This window comes from Halichoerus grypus, chromosome 14 (genome assembly GCF_964656455.1).
Source record: "Halichoerus grypus chromosome 14, mHalGry1.hap1.1, whole genome shotgun sequence".
NCBI classification, from domain to species: Eukaryota; Metazoa; Chordata; class Mammalia; order Carnivora; family Phocidae; genus Halichoerus; species Halichoerus grypus.
Genome location: NC_135725.1, coordinates 70,714,279 through 70,735,538, shown reverse-complemented (window position 1 = coordinate 70,735,538; position 21,260 = coordinate 70,714,279). Strand labels below are relative to the sequence as shown.

At 38.6% G+C, this 21,260-nt stretch overlaps 1 protein-coding gene across 2 annotated transcripts in view; it reads left to right on the top strand.

The window, feature by feature from the left end:
• CTNNAL1 (catenin alpha like 1) overlaps nt 1-21,260 on the top strand; it is a 65,506-nt gene that overhangs the window by 36,812 nt on the left and 7,434 nt on the right. The window contains exons 8-14 of one of the 2 annotated variants that reach the window (XM_078061564.1): nt 2,363-2,449; nt 5,731-5,889; nt 8,204-8,296; nt 11,683-11,833; nt 17,097-17,134; nt 19,042-19,089; nt 19,182-19,336. In XM_078061564.1, the coding sequence (XP_077917690.1) occupies nt 2,363-2,449; nt 5,731-5,889; nt 8,204-8,296; nt 11,683-11,833; nt 17,097-17,134; nt 19,042-19,089; nt 19,182-19,336 (731 nt within the window). Of the gene's footprint in view, nt 1-2,362; nt 2,450-5,730; nt 5,890-8,203; nt 8,297-11,682; nt 11,834-17,096; nt 17,135-19,038; nt 19,090-19,181; nt 19,337-21,260 lie in introns of both variants that reach the window. The other variant, XM_078061563.1, reaches the window with a different exon arrangement.

Genomic DNA, 21,260 nt, shown 5'->3' with positions numbered 1-21,260 from the left:
GTGGAAGCTAACATGAATATGGTCTGGAATGGGACAAGGATGTCTCATCCCTTTTCTCCCTCCTTCTTGGCCCGAAGCATCCTTCCCATCCAGCGCTCACAGTACTTGCCATTTCTAGGCCTGCTGTTTCTCAGTTGCTCATCCTGGCCAGCCTCATTCTGTACCACCATCACTATCACAAGTTCATCCCATAATCCCCACTCGTCCACCAAACTCGCCTCTGGAAAATTCCTCCCCAAAATGCTTCTTTAGAGTGAAGAGCCCTACCTAGAGGTTCTCGTCCCCTCAGTCTTACTGCCAAAGCCATTCACACGTGCACAGTGCTTAACTCTGAGGACAGCTGATTTATAGACACAACAATTTATTTTATTATTTTTTAGAGAAAGAAGGAAGGGAAGGGGGGAGGGAGAGGGAGAGAGAGAATGTGAGCAGGGAGCCTGAGGTGGGGCTCGATCTCACAACCCTGAGATCATAACCTGAGAGGGAATCAAGAGTCAAACACTTAACCAGCTAAGCCACCCAGGCGCCCCTACAGAACAACAATTTAGACAATTTATTGACGTCTAGACGCAGTGAAGACAAGGGTAGATCCAGCAAGCAGGTAAAAAATTTTTCAACCTTGCACTGATTCCTGGTCTAAGATTGTGAGCAGCCTACCTCTCAGGTAGACTGCTGGTGCGCATACAGCCTGGGAGGTTATGTAGTGAGAATGGTAAAGATGGACAGAGTTGGGGGTCCCTGGCTGGCTTATGATAGAGCATGCAGCTCTTGATCTTGGGTTCATGAGTTCGCGCCCCATATGTGGTGTAGAGTTTCCTTAAAAAAAATTAAAAAAAAGATGGACAGAGTGGGACAACATGGAAAGTGTGTATCCAGACTCTTGTAGAGAGTGGTTACAAAATTGAAAGGTAGAGGCTTGAGACTGGGCTGTGGCACTATTTATTTATTTCTTAGACCTAGGGTATGTCAAAAAAAGTATTTAATGTGATTTACAACGTACAGTGTAGATGGAGCAAACATGGCAGCTGTGAACAAAAGCTTTGGCAGTAAAGACGAAGAGGGGTGAATGTGGCTGAGAATAGTGAATGAAGCAGCAGTTGACTTTCTTGTAAAGCGATTGGTTTTTGAATGAAGAGTGGATATAAATCAAGATTTCTCCTATTCCTTGGCATCATGACAGTGCAAATGCTCATATTAACGGGAAATTAACCTAGAGTAGAGTGCTGTCAGGGCTAAAAGCAATATTTTGTGATTACTTTGAAATATCTATGTGATATCTAATCTGAAGTGTAGATAGCTTCAGTTTTAAATTTTAAACCCAACAGTCAACATGAAGAGTTTCTGTGAGGAAATGCTGTGTTGGGAATCCGAGTCTGTCAACACTTAAATTTGCAATTAGCACCTTTCCCATATTTCACAAGCGCTCAGATCTCTGAGTCTGCATGCCAGATGTATTGTTCATTCATTCATTTTTTTCAGCATTGGTTACTGAGTGTTTTTTGTATGCCAAGCACCGGAAATCTAAAGATGAATAAGATAAAATCTTTGCCTCCAAGAATTTTGCAGTGGGGAAAAGTGTGGGAAGGGGTAAGACAAGTACAGAAAGCTTTGTTAAGTGTCCTGCCAGAGGTACGGACCATGTGTTGCAGGGACTTGAAGGAGGGCAAATTTATATTTAGGGAGAGGAATCAAGAAGACTTCTTGAAGATACTGGCATTTAACTTTGATTTATCCACTCAAAGAACTGAGTACCTCTACCTTACATTTGCTGTGCCAGGTATTATGTATTCATTGGTGAGCAAAATAAATGTGATCCCAGCCTTCATGGAGCTTACCAAGGCCTAGTGGGGAAGATCGACTTTAATCAAAAAAAATAAAATTAAAAAAGTAAATATGTAATTGTAAACTAGAATAATTACTTAGAGAAAGATTAGAATGGGTAAGAAGAGAGCCTAATTTAGATTGTGTGATCTGAAAAGGCCTTTCTGAGAAAGAGACATTTATGTAGAGACTTAAAGGTAAATAGGATTTTAATTTTTAACTCCATTAAGAGTGAAGAGATGAGCATTCTGGGCAGAAGATAAAATAGAATCATTTTAGACATGATAAATTTATTAACAAAATGAGATTTTAAAAATTCATCTTTTTATCGTTACAATGGGAAAATATAACTAGATAGTTAAAATTCTATTTTCCATTCTGTCCATAAAAAGGTGAATTTTTAAAATCTACTTTTTTTATAATTCACAGAATGATATTAAACATTTATTATAATTTATTGTTCAAGTGAAATTGGAATTACCAGATTAAAAAGATGAGGTAACACTATATATATATATATATTTTTTTTTTAAATTTTTAGCAAAGCAAGAAAACAAAAAGTATTGCTGAAGAACTAGAACTCGCTGTATTGAAAATCAGTCACAGTCTCAAAGAACTTAAGAAAGAAGTAAGTATAGTTTGAAATTTAGCCTCTTTTAATCCTTTGCTAGTTTATGTGGCATGGTATGTACGAAGTGCATTAGTATTAGTATGTCTGTGTGCCCAGAAGATGGTTTTCCATTTTGAAGCCACTGTTTTTTGTAATGCCGTCCTTCTCAAAGCTTGTACATGGATGTTCATAGCAGCTTTATTTATAATAGCCCCAAACCGGAAACAGTCTAAGTTTCCATCCACAGAGGAATCAATAAATGAATTTTGGTATATAACTGTAACAAGTATTATTCAGTAGTAAAAAGGAACAGTATCGATACAGGTAATCATATGGATGAATCACTAAAACATAACACTGAAAGAGGTCAGACACCAAAGAGTGTGTGTTTGTGTGTGAGTGGGTGTGTATATATATAATTCCATTTAGAAGGAATTCTAGCAAAGGCAATACTAATTTATAGTGACAGAAACCAGATCAGTGGCTGTCTGGGGTCAGAAGTTGGGGGATATTTACTACAAAGGGGCATGGGAGAACTTTGGGTGATAAAGGAAATGTATTAAATACTGATTGTGGTGGCGGTTACGTAGATATAAATGTCAAAACTCATCAGACTGTACCCTTGGTACATTTTGCTGTATATAAACTATAACCTTAATGTAATTGATTTTTAAAAATATTCTTTTGGTTGAGAATTCCCTGCTTCCTGCAAAACTTGGCCATCTCATGACTTATTTGATCACTCTCAGGTTATTGAAAGTCACTGCAAGTCAGATGTTTGCCAACTACATCCAGGCTGTCTGTTTTAAGTCAAGTTTGGGGAGACATAGTCCTGCCCATGTGCTTACATATTGTCTACTGTTTTTTCACAACGGCAGAATTGAGTAGTTGCAGTAGACACTGTGCAGCCTGAAAAGCCTAAAATATTCCCTATGTGGCCCTTTACAGAGTAAGTTTGCCAGTCCCTGCCTTAGGTCATGAAACACAATCTCAGTTCCATAATTAGAATGATTTCTCCAATATATTAATTGCTGCTTTGCTATTCATTCAATTATAGGACTTACCCCTGTTTCCCAGCTCTCAGCCTCGCCTAGGGCTTTTGGGAAATGTGTGTGTGGTCTCTGATCTCTTTTCACACCTTTCTTCCTTTCCCCCCCCTCCCGCTTAGCTTCAGTTCCCAATCTTTGCCAGGTGCGTGTGGCTCAAGGCCAAAAGAGAGGAAGTGGGGAGGTGGAAAGTTCTTTGAAACTGGTGCGCTTACAGGATGCTTTGGGCTCTGTTTAGGCTGACTTTGTCTCTCCTGGATGATTGCGTGTGTTCTTCAGAGGCCCTCCTGTGGGGCCCTCCAGCTCCTCACGGCAGCTCCTGTGCCGTCCTGCTCCCTCTACTCTGGGGTGCACTCAGTAAGCACCCATCAGCTCTCCAAACAGAGCTTCCTTATCTCTAATTCCCTTATTCTTTTATATTTTGCACAGTCAGGGGTTCAAGAGAATGGAATTGGGTTTTGGTTTTCTTTGATAAATTATATACATGATGATTCGTTTCACATCTTAGTGGACCTTCATTTTACCATCTTATTAAACATAGAAGGATGTTATAGTTTTCTTTGGTTTAAAAAAAAGCCTATCCATGTTTTCCAGCCTATTCAATTTTAACTAAACTATTGTTAAAATTTGACTATCAGTAAGAGGATTAAATCCTTTGGTGATAGACTGAGCAGCTTTCCACCAGCTTCATTTTCTTTACCTCTGAAATGAGTGTAACAACATCAACCTAGAAGAATTTTTTTTTTTTAAGATTTTATTTATTTATTTGATAGAGAGAGAGACAGCGAGAGAGGGAACACAAGCAGGGGGAGTGGGAGAGGGAGAAGCAGGCTTCCTGTTGAGCAGGGAGCCCGATGTGGGGCTCGATCCCAGGACCCTGGGATCCTGACCTGAGCCGAAGGCAGACGTTTAACGGCTGAGCCACCCAGGCGCCCCTAGAAGAATTTTTATAATGATTAAGGCAGATGGTCTCTATAAAACCGCTGTCAGTTCATTGTGCAGAGTGGAACTTTGGGTTTATTCACCCTTCCTCCCTTAGGCGTGGTAATAAGTTGTCTCTAGAACCACTCAGATTTACGTGACTGTGGGCAAGTCACTCAGTCTCTAAGGACCTGTTTCATAGTCTGTAAAATAAAGGGCTGGCATTAGGTATTCTCTAAGGCCCTGATGGTTAAATAAAATCTTTTAAAATTCTTATGTGGCATTTAGTTTCCAAAGGAAAGTACATTTTAATGTCTTTGTTTCTAACTGTAATTATTCTCACTTGATTGCATGAATGCGGACTACTCCATTGTTAATTTTGTAGAAAGTCCTGTAATTTGAATTGACATTGGATTATTTCCAGGAAAAAAAAAATCATTCAATAGGCTTCGTTCAAAGTCAGATTTTCCTTAGGACAGTGTTATTAAAAACAATCTCTTCCTGGAGAACCCCAGAATAACCCATCACATCATTTTTTTTTTCTTTAACAAAAAGCAGGATGAAGGGAAGATTTTGGAGTTAATAGTACCCAAAGATATCTGCAGAGAGTGGGCCATGCTTAAAATCCATTCCAAGTCAAATACAGCCTCGGGGTTTTGGTTACCCTTTGTCTGTCATTTATCCTGTGACCCAAGAGTTGGGGAGTAAAGTTCTAGATAGCAACTACAGGTGGGCTGTAACCCCCTGAGGGAAGGGAGTATGTCCTACTTGTCTGTATGTCCAGCCTCTAATACAGTGTCTGCCATGATCTGGGTATCTAATAAAATTGTGTTGAATACCTAATTGATTGAATCTCACATCAGTACCTTTTTAAAAGTCTATTAAACCTTACTGATCATGTACTGCCATTTGATTATCCTCGTAGTACTCTGAATACTGTCCTCTTACTACTGTTGTGTTTCTTACTAACTTCCAGAGTAGTGGAAGCATTTTTTAAGTGAGAGAGAAGCTATGTGGGCAAGAACTAGTTAATAGCAGGATGAGAAAGGGACCAGCCATGCCACACTAGCTGAGCAGGTCATCTTCTGCAGACAGCAGTTCTGCCCACATGAGGGGACTCAAAGATGTCCCTGTCCCTCCTGCCTGGGAGAAAGGACAAGCTCCCCTGTGCGGCCCAACTGCTGCTGTTGCCACAGGAATTTTATGCTTTCCTCTCTCAGTGGATCAAGTGGGGACTGCTCCTTTTTCATTTTTAAAGTGCTTGTGCGCTGCTTGATGACAAAACCTGATTGTTGTGTTTCTTTCATTGCCCTTCACCCCCCACATCTGCAGCTCCACAGGACAGCAACCCAGCTGACAGCAGATCTGTTAAAATACCATGCTGATCATGTGGTCCTAAAAGCATTAAAACTTACTGGAGTAGAAGGAAATTTAGAAGGTTTGGCCGAGTATGCCTGTAAACTCTCTGAACAGAAAGAGCAGCTTGTTGAGGTGAGTAATAGGTTTGTTTGTTAAAGAAATTGTGGTTTCATGATAGCCGTACCATCATCAGGGAATATTGACACAAATATAGTTTGGGGGTAACTTATATGGGCACTTTCTCTGTCTCCTTTGGAATCTTAAAGATACAATGTTTATCTGTCCTGTTCTTAAAACAATCTGGCCTCTAAAACAAAACAAAAAATGCTGGAACCCGCAGATGCACTTACTAATCCTCTTGTCCTTATTCTCTCAGAGAGGTTAGGCTTAGGAGTAGAGCAGTGGAGACACATCCTATGACCTTGTTTCTATTTGAACCTGTGGGGTCTCAGCAGGAAAGAGATGGCACACTTGAATTAGGATAATTTAAAGAGACTAATAAAGGAGCTGTTTACAATCACATAGACACGGTGTAGGGGGAACCGTGGGAGTACAGTAATTGGGGTTAGTGATAGCAGAGCTGGTTACTGCTGGTAGGCCCAAATTAATAGGGGAGAGGAGTGGTTATTGGAAACTGGAAGGGCATAGAGTCTTTCAGAAAGCCACCGTGAGAGGTTCTGATTTCAAGACTAGATGCAGAGCCACAGCCCAAGGCAACCCTGCAGGGAAAAAGCATGAGAATAAAGGCCCTTACTGTTTGCATTCCTGCTGGTCTATTGCTGGGGCTTCCCATTGGCCAAACATAGCTGGAGACCACAAATGTCCGTCTCCCAGGGCATAAAGCAGTTTGAGGAGAAAGGAGAGTGGATGTGGACGGACAAAAGACATTCAGCACAGTATTCCTCCTCTGAACCTCTTCTGTTCTGCCCAAACCTCTGTTGGGTGTTACTGGTGCTTCACCTGCCACTTTTGCTATAATTTCAATTATTAGTTGATATTCTAAGCCTTTCACTTATTGAAAACAGTAGACATCTCTTAGTAAAAAATGTATGCTTAAGCTGTGTATAACTTGTGCATGTCAGGTATGTCCAGCGTGTATATAAATGCACAGATACAAACCATAGAGCTGTCTCCATATTACCTGCTGTCCCCAGCTCACCCAGTAATGGTTAGAAGGAACCTTTAGACTAAGTCGACTACCTTTCTCTCCTTTACTTGCGTACATATGAAAACTGCTAGGGAAAAAAAGAAAAAAGAAAACTGCTAGGGAGCATTCTTAAAATGACTATAGATACGTCTCCATTTTACAATAGATTTAATCATTATGTTTTTTAAAATAGTTTTTTAAACATGTAATTGACATATAACATTGTGTAAGTTTAAGGTGTACAACATAATCTCAAATATGTATGTATTTTGAAATGATCACCACAATAAATTTGGTTAACATCCATCACCTCAGATAGTTATAGAAAATTATTTTTCCTTCCTTACAAGTAGAACTTGTAAGATCTACTCTCTTAGCAACTTTCAAGTATACAAAAGAGTACTGTTAATTCTAGTCTTACATATTATATCCTCAGAACATATTTATCTTATAGCTGGAGATTCGTACCTTTTGATTACCTTCACCTGTTATGCTACTGTTAGGTTTATAAAGCAAGTATTATGACTGTAAACAGTTTAATCTTGCTATTTATAGGAATCCTGCAGCAAAATTTTTAAGTGAAAAAAATGTTTTCTGTCTCAAGTCTGAAGATTTTCAATAATTTTCTCTGATAAAGGCTCTTTTCTCATTACATCAGCCTTTCCTAATCCAGTGTTTTCTCCAGTGAAAGGTGTGTTAATTAATTGACCCTGAGAGGAAGTGTTGTTTGTTGATAGAATGTGTAGCTTGGGGGCGCCTGGGTGGCCCAGTCATTAAGCTCCGCTCAGGTCACAGCGGGAAGCCTGCTTCTCCCTGTCCCACTCCCTCTGCTTGTGTTCCCTCACTCGCTGGGTCTCTCTCTGTCAAAATAAAAAAAAAAAAGAATATGTAGCTTGACATAGTATACCTGAGGGACCTTGGCAAATCACTTCTCTGAGTGAAGTTTCTTCATACATACAGTGTGTGGGCACTTACTAGATCCTTTCAGAGATTCCCTTGGGTTCTAATATACGGTGACCACTTGCCATAATGAGATAAGAAATAGAGACAAAGAGACAATATGCTCTACCCTTATGCATTCCTGCTTTATTCCTAGAAAATCTGTTGGTGACCAATATAGTATTATAATAATCTTCTAAGTAATATACAACTTGATTTTTAATAAATAAGGTTTAATTTAATAAGGTTTTAATAAGTTTTCTGTGTAAGGCTTTATTTCCTTTATTAATTATAAAATGAAAACCTGTATTGCGAAGAACGAGAAGGTGGAGGTTGAACTGTAGAGATGTTTTCTCATAGGTCTGTCGGTTGTTACGCCATATATCTGGGACAGAACCTCTTGAAATAACCTGTGTACATGCAGAGGAGACATTTCAGGTGACTGGCCAACAGGTATGAGCAATAGCAGATCATTCCTTTATATTATGTCTTGTCTGAGTGTTATAACAAATTGTGTGGAAGGAAGATGTGTGTGGTTCTGCATAACTAGAGGTCAAATCCACTGAGAGTGATGAAGAAGATCATGGAATTTTCACGGATAGTGTGCCGGAACATAGCTGACGTTCCATGCTGATGCTGCTCCTCTGCAAAACTGGAGATTGGCCCATTTAATTGATGTCCTAGTTTATATTTATTTTCAGTGAAGCTGTTTGCAGTGCAGGTTGTAGTGACATATTTGACAAGTAATTTACTGGGGCGCCTGGCTGGAGTGTGAGCGTGCAGCTCTTGGTCTTGGGGTTGTGGGTTCCAGCCCTGTATTGGGTATAGAGATTACTTAGAAAAATAAAATCTTAGGGGCGCCTGGCTGGCTCAGTCAGTTAAGTGTTTGCCTTTGGCTCAAGTCATGATCTCAGGGTCCTAGGATCAAGCCCCACGTCGGGCTCCCTGTTCAGTGGGGAGTCTGCTTTTCCCTCTCCCTTTGCCCCTCTCCCCCACTTATGCTCTCTCTCTCTCTCTCAAATAAATAAATAAAACCTTTAAAAAAATAAATCTTTAAAAAAAATAAGTTACCATTATGGACCAAGCCATAAAAATATTTACGTGTTTTGACCTAGGATTCCCAAGGACATAAGGAAATTAGAAAAACAAAAACAAAAGCAATGTTTGTTACAGCATTACTTATAATAAGATTCAGTTGGAAGCAAGATAATTAAGGTAGGCAAATAGTACATTATGACCTTTAAATAATAATCATGATAGCTAGAATTAGCAACATTGAAAAATGTATTGTTAAAATGTTAGATGATAAAAGCAGGATACGTATTTGTATACTTACTATACTTGCTACTATGTAAAATGTACATATATAAGAAAATGAGGGGTGCTCTGGTGGCTCAGTCAGTTAAGTGTCCAACTCTTGGTTTTGGCTCAGGTCACGATCTCAGGGTTGTGAGATCGAGCCCCGTGTCAGAGATTTTCTCTCTTCCTCTCCTTTTGCCCCTCCTGCTCGTGCCACCCCCCCCCTCTAAAAATAAATAAATCTTAAAAAAAAAGAAAAAAGAAAAAAGAAAATGACTACATAGGAATATGTAGAAATGAAAGTTCTTGTGCTTTTTTGGAAGAGTTGTGAATTTTTTCTGAATTTTTTGAGATATAACTTTTTATAATTTTCCAGAGCCTTTTAAAAATTGATATCCCATTTAATATTGTCCCTGTCAAATTAATCTAAAGAGAAAAGTGAGGGGCAGAACTTCCTTTCTTTTTTAGGTCTAAGCTCCAGAATACAATTTACCAGGTGTTCTTGTTTCATTTATCATGGTCAGCCAAAGGACGTACTCCTAACTGTAGTATTACATGATAGATGTAGAGCCCTTGGATTTAGAGTTGAGAACAGTGCAAGTGACTTAGAGACCATAGTGGCCTGTGTCCTCTAGCAGAAGCATGTTGAATGTTGGAGGGATGTGTGCTCTGTAGAGAACAGTGTCAAAGGCTTATCATGGAAGGAGGAAGTATATGAGTCACCCTTGGCAATGATCATCTGCTGAACAGTTTATTATAACCAGAGGATCTCTCCTTATTAAGAGAAACCAAGGCTTCAGTATTTGCTTGTCCGCTTGAGATTCATCCTGCTTGCCTTGGCTTTAAATGTATTTCAGTAGAATGAAAAGGTTTGTCTCTTCTGCCATATGCAATCAGCTCTTGCTTTCCTCAAGCCATACTTGCTATTTGGCTGTAATTCTCTGCTTACTGTTTTTATTGTAGTAGGGATATTAGGAATAACCGTACTTTCTTCCCCAGGATGGTGATAGAGCCTGTTGTCAATTTCCATAACTTGAGAAGCATTTTTTTTCTCACAGCCTTAGCTTTTGCTCCTTGTCTTTGCCATCTGTTTCACAAAGGGATCGTTTAAGGAAATAAAGCATGCCTCTGGGTTAATTTGTATTTATTTCTGGTCATCTCTACTTCAGCTATGTCCTCTTTGTATTTCCTTTAGAATGTTAGATCCTATCCAGGACACAACGGAGCAGTTTGTACAGCATACAATGGCTCCTGGTCGAGAGGGAAGTCCCACTGAAATCTAGCTCGTGGTTCTCTGGAGAGCCCATGTGCCCGCCCTCCCTGAAGATGGGGAACCTTGTTTTGCTCATGAAGCTGCCACCTCCTTGTCAAGTCCTGTGTGTGTGTGACTGTGCCCCCCCCCAGGAGGAACACGTAGCTCTAATTCCCTTACAGGTAGCATGACGTGGACCATATCAGTCTTCTGAAAGCTCTCCAGTGACTTCCTGTCTCACAGTAAAGTCCGGTCCTTACTGTGTATGTCCCGCATCACATGGCCTCTGGTGACCTTCCCTTTTTTCATGTCAGTCCAGTCACACTGGCGTACTGGCTGATCCTTGAACACACTAGAAGTGCTCCCACCTCATCCCAAATGGCTCGCCCTAGATTTCCTTTGGCCCCACTGACCTTTAGTTCTTTGCTTTTACGTGCCACCTTTTCCGTGACCACCTAACATCCTCTCTCGTCCTTACCCTTTATTTTTATACATATAATTTATCATAACTTATAATATCTTATCATTTACTTGTATGTTTTTTATTATCTGTCTCCCCCCATTATAGTGTGAGTCTTCATCTGTCTCACTCGTAGCTATTCCCCAGCTCCGGGAACACGGGTACAGTGCCTGGCACAGAGTAGGTGAATGAATAGCCATGTATTAGTTACTTGGTGTCCCCGAGCCTCAGTTTCTCTCTCTCTATTGAGAAAATGTATTTTGTTTGTGTGTTTCTGAAGGTCAATACTAATGTAGATCGAGCCCCTGAGACAGTATCTCAAGGACGTATCTGCCGTGTGCTCATAGGTGTGCGTGTGTGTTACCACTCCCACCACTGCCGCTACTGCTGGCCACCTGCCACTCCCACTACTGCTGCCGGTCCTACTCCTCTTACCGGTACTCCTACCGCCACCAGCACCACCGCGGCGACCGCTGCCGCCGCCGCAGCCCCTGTCCTGTCTCTTGTGTACAGCGCACTCCACCCTTCCCAGTCTGAGCGTAACTCTTTGAATTCTGCTGTGGAAATGACTCTGTGGAAGTAGTTTTCCTGAAATAAAGACCATTGCTCCCTGGATACAGGTTTGTATATAATAATGCATGCTATTTATTCGCAGAAACAGTGAGTTTTGTTCCCTGTCTCTCCACGTTGGCCAACATGGTGCTTATGTGTGGAAAGCACTTCATAGTTGTTTGTTGAGTGAACAGTACAGACTTAAGTCTGGTCTCCAATATGATGTTGAGAGCTAAGATTTTGAAATGGACACCTGTGTATGTTGTATTTCATTAGATAATTTCTGCCGCTGAAACATTGACATTGCATCCATCTAGTAAAATTGCTAAAGAAAACCTAGATGTATTTTGTGAAGCTTGGGAATCCCAAATTGGTGACATGTCAACACTGCTAAGAGAAATCAATGACGTGTTTGAAGGAAGACGAGGTGAGAAACTGTCCGCGTATTTAAATATATTATTATTTCAATTAGCTCTGTTAGTTTTTTAATGTCAAACCTCAGTTGCAAAATGAATTATCTTGTTATAACCCAATGGGTTATTTTTATAGTAACATACCTTCCACAGAAAAACTGAAAATGTCGTGTGTCCTTCTTTATTGTAGTATGTAAGCAGTACAATTTATTGTACAACAGTGTAGTAGATTTCTTTGAAGTAATATTAATATTCTAGTTTTCCTATTGAAATTTAGTCATTTTATATTTTATCAAAATTGTTTTTTAGTTTTAGTACAAAAGCTCTTCTGTAATACAATTATTCTCTGATTTAATTCTACTAACTTCATAATGAAATGAATGTAGTTATTTGATTTTTGAATTGCTTTCCTTCCACTTGGATGGAATCTCTTTCTTTGATGACTACATAATCTTGGAAAATTTCCTGTGGTGGGTAAGTTCATTGGTATTTTTACAACATGTAGAATAGCACTGCACAATGTATAGGAAGGCATCATTTTTATTCTTTATTTTAATAACAACTGGGACTTTGGTTTATTTTCCATTGTATAGTGTGTCCTCTTATTTATGTTTATGTGTTTTCATGTATTTTATCCTCTTTGAATGGCTTCTGTTAGTGTCAAGCATGCTTTTTTTTTTTAAATAAAATGTCCTTTAAGCCACAATAACATCAAATTACATATTTATTTTTATTGACTTGAACATCTAAACATTTCATATTTTTAAAAATACCTATATAGGATAATTGCTGATTTGCTTTTAAAAATCAGAAAATTAGATAGAGTTTGTAAATATAGCATAATTTGTAAAATATAATAAATGTTTACCATGATTTTACATTTAAAGATTTCTGTGATAGCTAGTCTAAATGGCTTATCACTTCAATGCTTTTATAAAGTATTTATAGACACATGGATTTTTATGTGAGACGAGTTTCATGTATTAAAAGGTAAAGTGATGTTGTTGATTCATATCTGAAGAAGAATGGTCATTTAGCTATGGGACTTGTTTAGGAAATGAAGAAAGTGACTTCCCCATCTTCCTCAACACCAGCACCCACTACAGATAGACTAGAGCTGAAACAGGAAAATCCTATACTTATGTTTGGACCACATGGTCTCTGTGGTTTCTTTTACTTTTAAGCTGGATGTTATGTAAATGGTCTCTTCTTTAGGTTTGGGTAACCTATCCTCAAAAAAATCAGGTTACCTTAACTTCTTTAGGGCTGAAAGAAATTCCTCTGTAGGTAGGAAACTCTGCTGCCTCAATCAGTGGTACATCCATTGTTTAACTGGTAAAGTATCTTGCTGTTCAGAAGGATCCTTATGTGGGGTTAACTGAGATAGAGTTGGTTGATTTCTTGTACTGCCTTTCTTTGTCCTGACTTTTAACATTAAGCTCATAAGAATAGCTTTTTTGACAAAGAAGTCCAACTCTGGGTTAGCCATTATTGACTGGACTGAGTCCAGTGTCACAGCGTTGTTTTTCCTGTTCTGTATGGTTATTATGACAAGTCTGCCTGTTACCTTGCACCTGTCCACTACTTTCCATACAAAGGGTGGAGTGTATTCTTCAGATCCTGATTTCTCTCTGCTGCTGTTATAACTCATGTTATAGCTATTATTGAAAAGCCTTTGCTGTATTCTAGCTACCTTTGTTCTGCTCTGAATATCTTGACTCTCATTAATAGAAGAATTATCGGATATGTTTGCAAGTGTCGTTTAACCAACCAATTAAAGCAAATAACATGGTAAGCAATGAGAAAGGGACTCAGAGCTAGGTCATTGTCCCCCTTATCCTGAGACACGGAAATTTCACAATAGGGCCTCCTGAGGTTGTTTTAAGAACTCAAAAGTCAATGCTCGTCTTCCTGCCTTTCTCTCTTCATCCATTTCTGCCTTCTTACCCAACCCTCCTGGGAAGCCATGGTCTTCATATTAGAAAGGACCAGATCAGAAAGATTCCACTTTCCCTTAATGATGAATTTGTAATCATAGCATTTAGAATTTGAGATTATTTTAGATAACTAAATGTTAAAAGAAGCCTTCTCTCACAGCTTGTAGACTGTTTCTCCTTTAAAGAGGCTGAATTTCTCTTGTTCTGTTTGAACCATCTTAGAATTAATATGACTAGGCTTCAGGTTATAGGGATGTACCTAATGGTCCTGTTCCATAGCTCTGCGCCTGTTTTATCACTTGGCAGATTGGATGTGTAAGGTGCTGTTCACCGAAATGGGATGCATAGAAGGAGGAATATGCTTGTGGATAAATATGAGCTTATTTGGGGGACATGGAGTTCGAAACAAGGGAGTGACCCATCCAGACAAGAGATAATGAGATGATGGTAGTAGAAATGGAGATAAGAAGACTGATTTAAGAAGAATTTTACAGGTCATATTGGTAGGATTTGCTGATTAATTGAATGTAGAGGTAAGGGAGAGTTTGAGGATGACAACTGGGTTTGGATTAGAATACCCCAATCCTACTCCTGTGGTTAGCTAATTGCCTATCCTTCAGTAGTTAGCGATTCATTTTCAGTGGGTCTGGGGACATGATCTTTCTGATAATGCCATATAGAGCACCTTCCGGAATAAAAAAAGCTAATTGTGGGACCTTCTAATAGGGAATTACATAGCACATCTTTAGTGAAATAGTGAGGCTTTTCTGTCCTTGGGAAATTAGCTTTAGTTTGTAAAGATGCAGAAGAGCTCTGGATAGTGAAAATGAGAGCAGCAAATAAGCGATCATTTTGGTACTCCCATCAGATCAGAGGGGCTCTTGAGCTTAACCCTGAACTTAGTTTATCTGGAGGTGTAAGGTGAGAAGTAAAAATGATACAGTTGTGGTGTTGATTTAGGGAATATTAAACAAAGGATTTTGGGAGTATTAAACTTATGATACCCCTGTGAAAACAGTGCTTTGAAAAACAGGTTTATAATTCAAATATTGACTGTGTTTTCCCCATAAATATTCCTGTTTTTCCAGTTACTTCTAATGTTTATAACATGTTTTCATCAGAGATAGAAATTGTTTGTTAATGCCACTTCTTTAATTTGATATAAGAGCTAAACGTAACTGAGTCAATGTATTTGCTCTGCTTAGAATCAATGGCAATAATTAGGCTTGTATGGAAAAAAACAGCTATAAAATTAATTATAAAATGATTCAGATTAATGATTTTTGGTATCTTTATCAACTTTTTTTTTTATCAACTAAACTTGGCTTATATTGGAATTGGGGGAAAGAGGGATAACCTTACCTGCAGAGCATTTGGGGAAAAGCTGTCTTGAAGAATGATCAGTTTTGCAGTTATCCTCAAATATGCAAATCATTCTGAGTCCAGCTAAATGATGGGAATATGGAGCAAAACAAAGTGTCTGTAAGACAGCCTCAGGGACTGGAAGTGCCAGTGATTAATTGGTGATGGTAATGCTAGAAAACCAGATTATAGAAAGGCTCCTTTTTTCATTTATTTCTCCCTGCCTTCTGGTTTCTTTACCTCTATTGTTTCTCGGAGAAATAAGGGATACTAAGATAGGTGGCTTTTTTTTTCTCTTGTAGAGGAAATGTGAACATGTCAGGGTCATAGGCTCTATGGAGGATCACAAGGGTAAATAATACAAGATTGCTCATGCCTAAGCTAGTTATGCTTAAGTAATGATTATGCTCGTTTCTGCAGCTTATTAAGACCACTTTTTAGGGCTATTATAGACAGGATTTGGACTTTGAATTAAGATAAATGGTGAATTTTGAGGTTCTAAATGACTTAAAGTCTTCTATTAATCTTTCACAGCTAAATCAGGCACTTTTTATATCAGCGCTAGGAGACAAGGCATGGAAATAATGTCTTTAAGTTTTATTTTTCTCTCACAATTCTGAGAACAGAAAATCATTAATAAAATTCCCTTACTATTCCGACACTACAAAGAAATGATTTGAACCATAAAGCTATTCCCGAGTACCAATGGCTGACCCGTAATGACGGTTCATTTTCTAGATCAGCACTGTCCAACAGAAATATAAAATACATATGTACTTTAAAGTTTTCTAGGAGGCACAAGAAAAATTTAAAAAGAAACAGGTGAAATTCATTTCAATGTTTTCTACTTAACCCAATGTATCCAAGATAATTGTTTCCGTTTATAATCAATACTTAAAAATGATTAATGAGGTCTCTTACATTTTTTCCCCTTTATATTAAATCTTCAAAATCCAGTATGTATTTTATAGTTACAACACATCTCAATTCAGACCGGTCATGTTTCTGTTGCTCAGTAGTCATGCATGGCTGGTGGATCCCATATTCAACAGCACAGTTCTAGATGAAAATTTAAATATGTTATGAATAGGCTCACCCTGTTCATGTAACAGTCATTCTATAAGAAAGTGTATGATTTAGTGCTCTTACACTGTATTTACTTTCATTAGGTGAAACTGTATGAAATTGCTATTTTTGTATTTCAGAGTGGTTGAGTATCAGCAATTTCATATGGTTCTACCTAATATATTATAGCTGAACAAACTCCCATTCCTTAAAATCAAGAAGCAATTACTGTTCAATCTTATTGTGAATTCTTTCCCCTATGAACAAACTAGGCTTTGAAAACAATCTACCATCCATTGTAACCTGACTTTATACATGATCTAGAAGTTTGAAATAGGGAAGCGCAGGGGTGAAGTGGGCATCACATGTCTCCTTCCTTTCCTCAGTTACGGTGCTTCCTGCGTGTGTTAATTCACAGCCAAGAGACTGTATTTGGTTTACTTCCTCTTCCTATCTTGTACACTAGAGTTGCTCTGTTTGACTGGACGAATACTTTAAGAATTTAGGTGTAAATGATTTGGTTTGATAGTCACAGAAAAGGAAGCAAGCACTGATAACTGGTACTGATAAAAGAAGAATCTGGTTTCATTGGAGGCAGGCCGCTGTGAAAGATTTCACTATGAAGGAAGCTTGTTGTAAATATAAGTAAATAACACTGAGAAATTGTGCCTTTCTGCCATTACATTGGGGGAGGGAGAGATTGTCCAACCAGGTACCTTAGAGATATAACTGTTGACAGCCTTCATGTTCACCAAATTACAATTTTGTTTCTGAAACACATGTAATTAATAGCCTAAATTATCAAAACTAATGTACTACCATTCCTATTTAATCATATTAAAAAAAATTAAATGTGAATAATAGAAAATACGCTAATAGAAAATTTGTTTTAAGTTATATGTGTTATTTGTAGGAGAGAAGTATGGCTACCTGTCACTTCCAAAGCCAATGGTAAGTAGAAGAGTTTTGTACATTCTGGAATGTTTTATTCAGAACCCAAATTGTAAATTTGAAACTGCAACTAATGCATCTGACTGCAGTCCAAAATAGTGTCCCACTAGGTGGCCGGCTTGGTGACATGTATGAAGATGGTTTCTGCACCTTGTCAGGCAGCTCCCTTTCAGTCTTCAGTAAACACTTTAATAATAATCATTTGTAAAAGTAAAAATAAAAATAATGAAAACACAACTGAATTAAAAAAAATAAGATAGGCTGTAAAATTCTAAATAAAATAAACCCTCAAAGCCTCGAGCTATGTCTTAAATGCTTTATCACCTGCTTTATAGTCTACCAGACGAGGGAGGAAGATACAGGTGAGTGACTCTGTACAAGGAGGGGCCGGAGAGAACACAGATCACCTGTATTTTCCAGTGAACATAAGGGGCAGCTCGTATCTGTACATTATGCGGCTTTATAGGTTCCCCACATTCATTTTCTGTCCTATTTCTTCTATAGTAAGCAGCATTAGAAAATCTCAAAAGGGCTATGTTAAATGAGTAAATATAAACTGTGAGACAGAAGAACAAGGAAAAGTTGAGGCTCTTCTGTTCTGCAGTGAAACTGGTGACAGAAGAGCTGGTCAGAAGTATCAAGTTGTGGTAATAATAAGGGAAACAAAAAACAAGGGGATACACATATACCTGGAAGGTATTGATGATGACCTGTTTCTTAAGCTAAGGGGGCTGGGTATTTTGTTTTATTATGTTATAATTTATACTTTGTGTACATCTACTCAATGTGTGTATGTGTGTGTGTGTTTAGAGTTTGAGTAAATGTTAAAACAAAAAAGGCTACCAGCGTCTCCTACCCCTTTATGTACAGTAGCCCTGGCCATTCTGGAACTCCTGCCCCAATTAGGGGAGCTTCCACCAGACCTCAGATTGGGGGGAACGGCCAACCTGGGCTGCCATCTCCTGAGAGCTTCTGCATATATTTTTCAAAGAAACATTGCCATTGGTAGTGGTTTCCATTCTTTTTTTTTTTTTAAGATTTTATTTGTTTATTTATTTGACATAGAGAAAGCACAAGCAGGGGGAGAGGCAGAGGGAGAGAGAGAAGCAGATCCCCGCTGAGCAGGGAGCTGGATGCGGGGCTTGATCCCAGGACCCCGAGATCATGACCTGAGCTGAAGGCAGCTGCTTAACCGACTGAGCCACCCAGGCGCCCCTCTGTTCTTCATGTAAATAGGAATCTGTGGGCTAGCTTGCTAACCTAACTAACTATAATGTTTTAGCCTCTCCTTGGGGAACTATATTCTGAGTTCCATATAGCTTACACAGAAACAAACTTGCTGTTTCAAAAATAGGGGCCCATCAAATATGTTGATTCAAATATGAAGTACTATATTCTAAGTATAATCTCCTATACAGCTGGGTAGAGGATTAGGAACTGAGATGTCAATGACACTAGGGTGCTGAAATTTTGCCTTCAAAGGGCAAATTGGTTAAAGGAATTGAGCTCCAGAGTCATAACATTAGGAACATGTGGAAAACTACATATAGTGGCTAATTTTATGACATCATTTCATAAAAATAACTCAACAGAGGGGCCAGGAATGTTTGGAGGTATAATAACTGGACTCTGAGAAGACTGCAGAAGTCTTTAAATCCTTCTGGGACATGATCTGCTTTCCCTGGTCCCGGGTTTCTGACTACTTACCTATTCAAAGCTGAACTTACATGCTAGAAGAGTATTTGCAAATAATTGTTTCAACTTAATTTAATATAGTTTAAGTATGTTCTGAAAATGTTTAAGTTAAAATTTTATTATAGGTAATTTGTTTTCTATTACTATTGTATTTCCTCACAATTAGCTGTACTGCTTTTTAAGATGTCTTAATCTTTTTATTGTCATAGAAGAATAACGCAAACTTGAAGTCATTAAAGCCAGACAAGCCTGACTCTGAGGTAAGACCTTTTTCTTTTAACAGTCTTACTTCTAATCTTCCTTTTACATCAATAATGACAATATTGTGGTGATTAAAATGTGTATTTTATAGGAGCAAGCCAAGATAGCAAAGCTTGGACTTAAGCTGGGTTTGCTTACCTCCGATGTCAACTGTGAGATCAAGAAATGGGAGGATCAGGAAAATGAGATTGTTCGAAATGGGCGCAACATGTCCAGTATGGCCTATTCTCTGTATTTATTTACTAGGTAAATGTAGTTACACTTGATCCTTTTAAATCAGTTTAATAATATTTGGTGTAAGGAAAAACTCATGTTAAATCATTGATAGGTTAAAGTCAATTTCAAATATTTGGTAAAAAAGACTAAGTTCTTATGATAATTAAGTGAATACAACAAGAAGACATTTAATTAGGATTTAGATTTAGAAGATAACCCCTCCAGGTTTGTGTCCTGTTCTTTTCATAATTTTTTTTTTAAGATGTCGTTCATTTATTTGACAGAGAGAGACACAGCGAGAGAGGGAACACAAGCAGGGGGAGTGGGAGAGGGAGAAGCAGGCTTCCCGTGGAGCAGGGAGCCTGATGCGGGGCTTGATCCCAGGACCCTGGGATCATGACCTGAGCCAAAGGCAGATGCTTAATGACTGAGCCACCCAGTCGTTATAATTTTGCATCCTGATTTTTGTCATTCAATATATCATTCTCTCTCCTAGCAAGCATCAGTAAGTTTAGAAAACATGTCTTTTAAACTCTTTATGCAAGTGACTGATAATTGATTAGATAATACAGATCAAAGAATAGAACCATAAGGACTACCACCTCAATAGGGTGCCAAATCTCCATGAATCAGTGTTCATTATATAGCAGAGAATTTCCCTGACTTTACTATTGCATGACCTACATTCTTTGTCTTGTCCGCATAACAAGACTCTTGATCAAATGCCTCATTGAAGTCCATGTTGATCACATTCCACAATCTTCTGTTAAAATAATCTATACATATGGTATAGTAATTCCATATTGTAAACATTTATCTGTTATCTGCTCAATAATCTGTTCTAGAATTTTCTCAAGGAATGACTTCAAACTTTTCACTAATTTTCTGAAATCTATTTTTTTTACTTTTGGAACTCTGGAAAATATTTGATATCTCTAGTGCTATGGCTCTTCTCCTACTCATTTTGATTTTGAAAATATCAGCAGTGGTTCACACCTACAAGTTGTTTCAGTATTCTGGAATGTAATCTATTTCATCTGGAGTCTTTTTTTTTTTTTTTTCATTTTTTAAAAAAGATTTCTTTACTTTTAGAGAGAGAGAAAGCATGCACCTGTGAGTGGGGGGGGAGGGTGCGGGGGGAGGAGTGGGCAGAGTGAGAGGGAGAGAATCTCCAGCAGACTGCCCTCTGAGAGCAGAGCCTGACCTGGTGCTCGATCTCATCACGACCTGAGATGAAACCAAGAGTCAGTCACTCAACTGACTGAGCCACCCAGGCACCCCTCATCTGGAGTCTAAACTCAGTTAAAGTAGTTAGGATCTCCACAGCTGTGTGGGCATTGGGGTTCAATAAATAGCACCCTTTTTCCTACCCAATTTCTGAACAAAATGAAAAAATAAGCAAAAGAATAGGCAGGTAGGGGCCGTAACCTTTATATTGATAAAGCTATTATTGGATAATGTAGTTTATATCCACTAACAAGTAGGTTTTTAAAAACGATCTCTAGAATTCAGAAATCTTACTCTACAGGGACAGAATGTATCTTAAAATAACTGACAGAGTAGGTGTCTCCCAAAAGCAGCTTTACTTCCAAGAGAAAAAGGAGAAAGGAAAGGCCTACCACATCCAATTTATTTTTGCAAAGTCACCAAGAAGACTGAAAAGCTAAATAAATGCCCATACCTTTCTATGGGAGGGAATAAGGGGGAGAGCTGAGAGAAGTGAGGGAGGTTATGCTAGTGAAGATGCCTTTGTATGGAAGGAAGATCAGGAGTGAGGAAGGAGCATTCATTTCCCTCTTGATGAAGTCCTCTACCTTTTCAAGATAGAGAATTCTTCTGGAGGGTGCAGAAGTGATAGGAGCTGAGTGACTTGGCCTCTGTTTAGCAGCCATCTGTTAATACTTTACCATACTTTCCAGCATGGGTGACCTTTCCTCTTCGGTGGTTTCCTTCC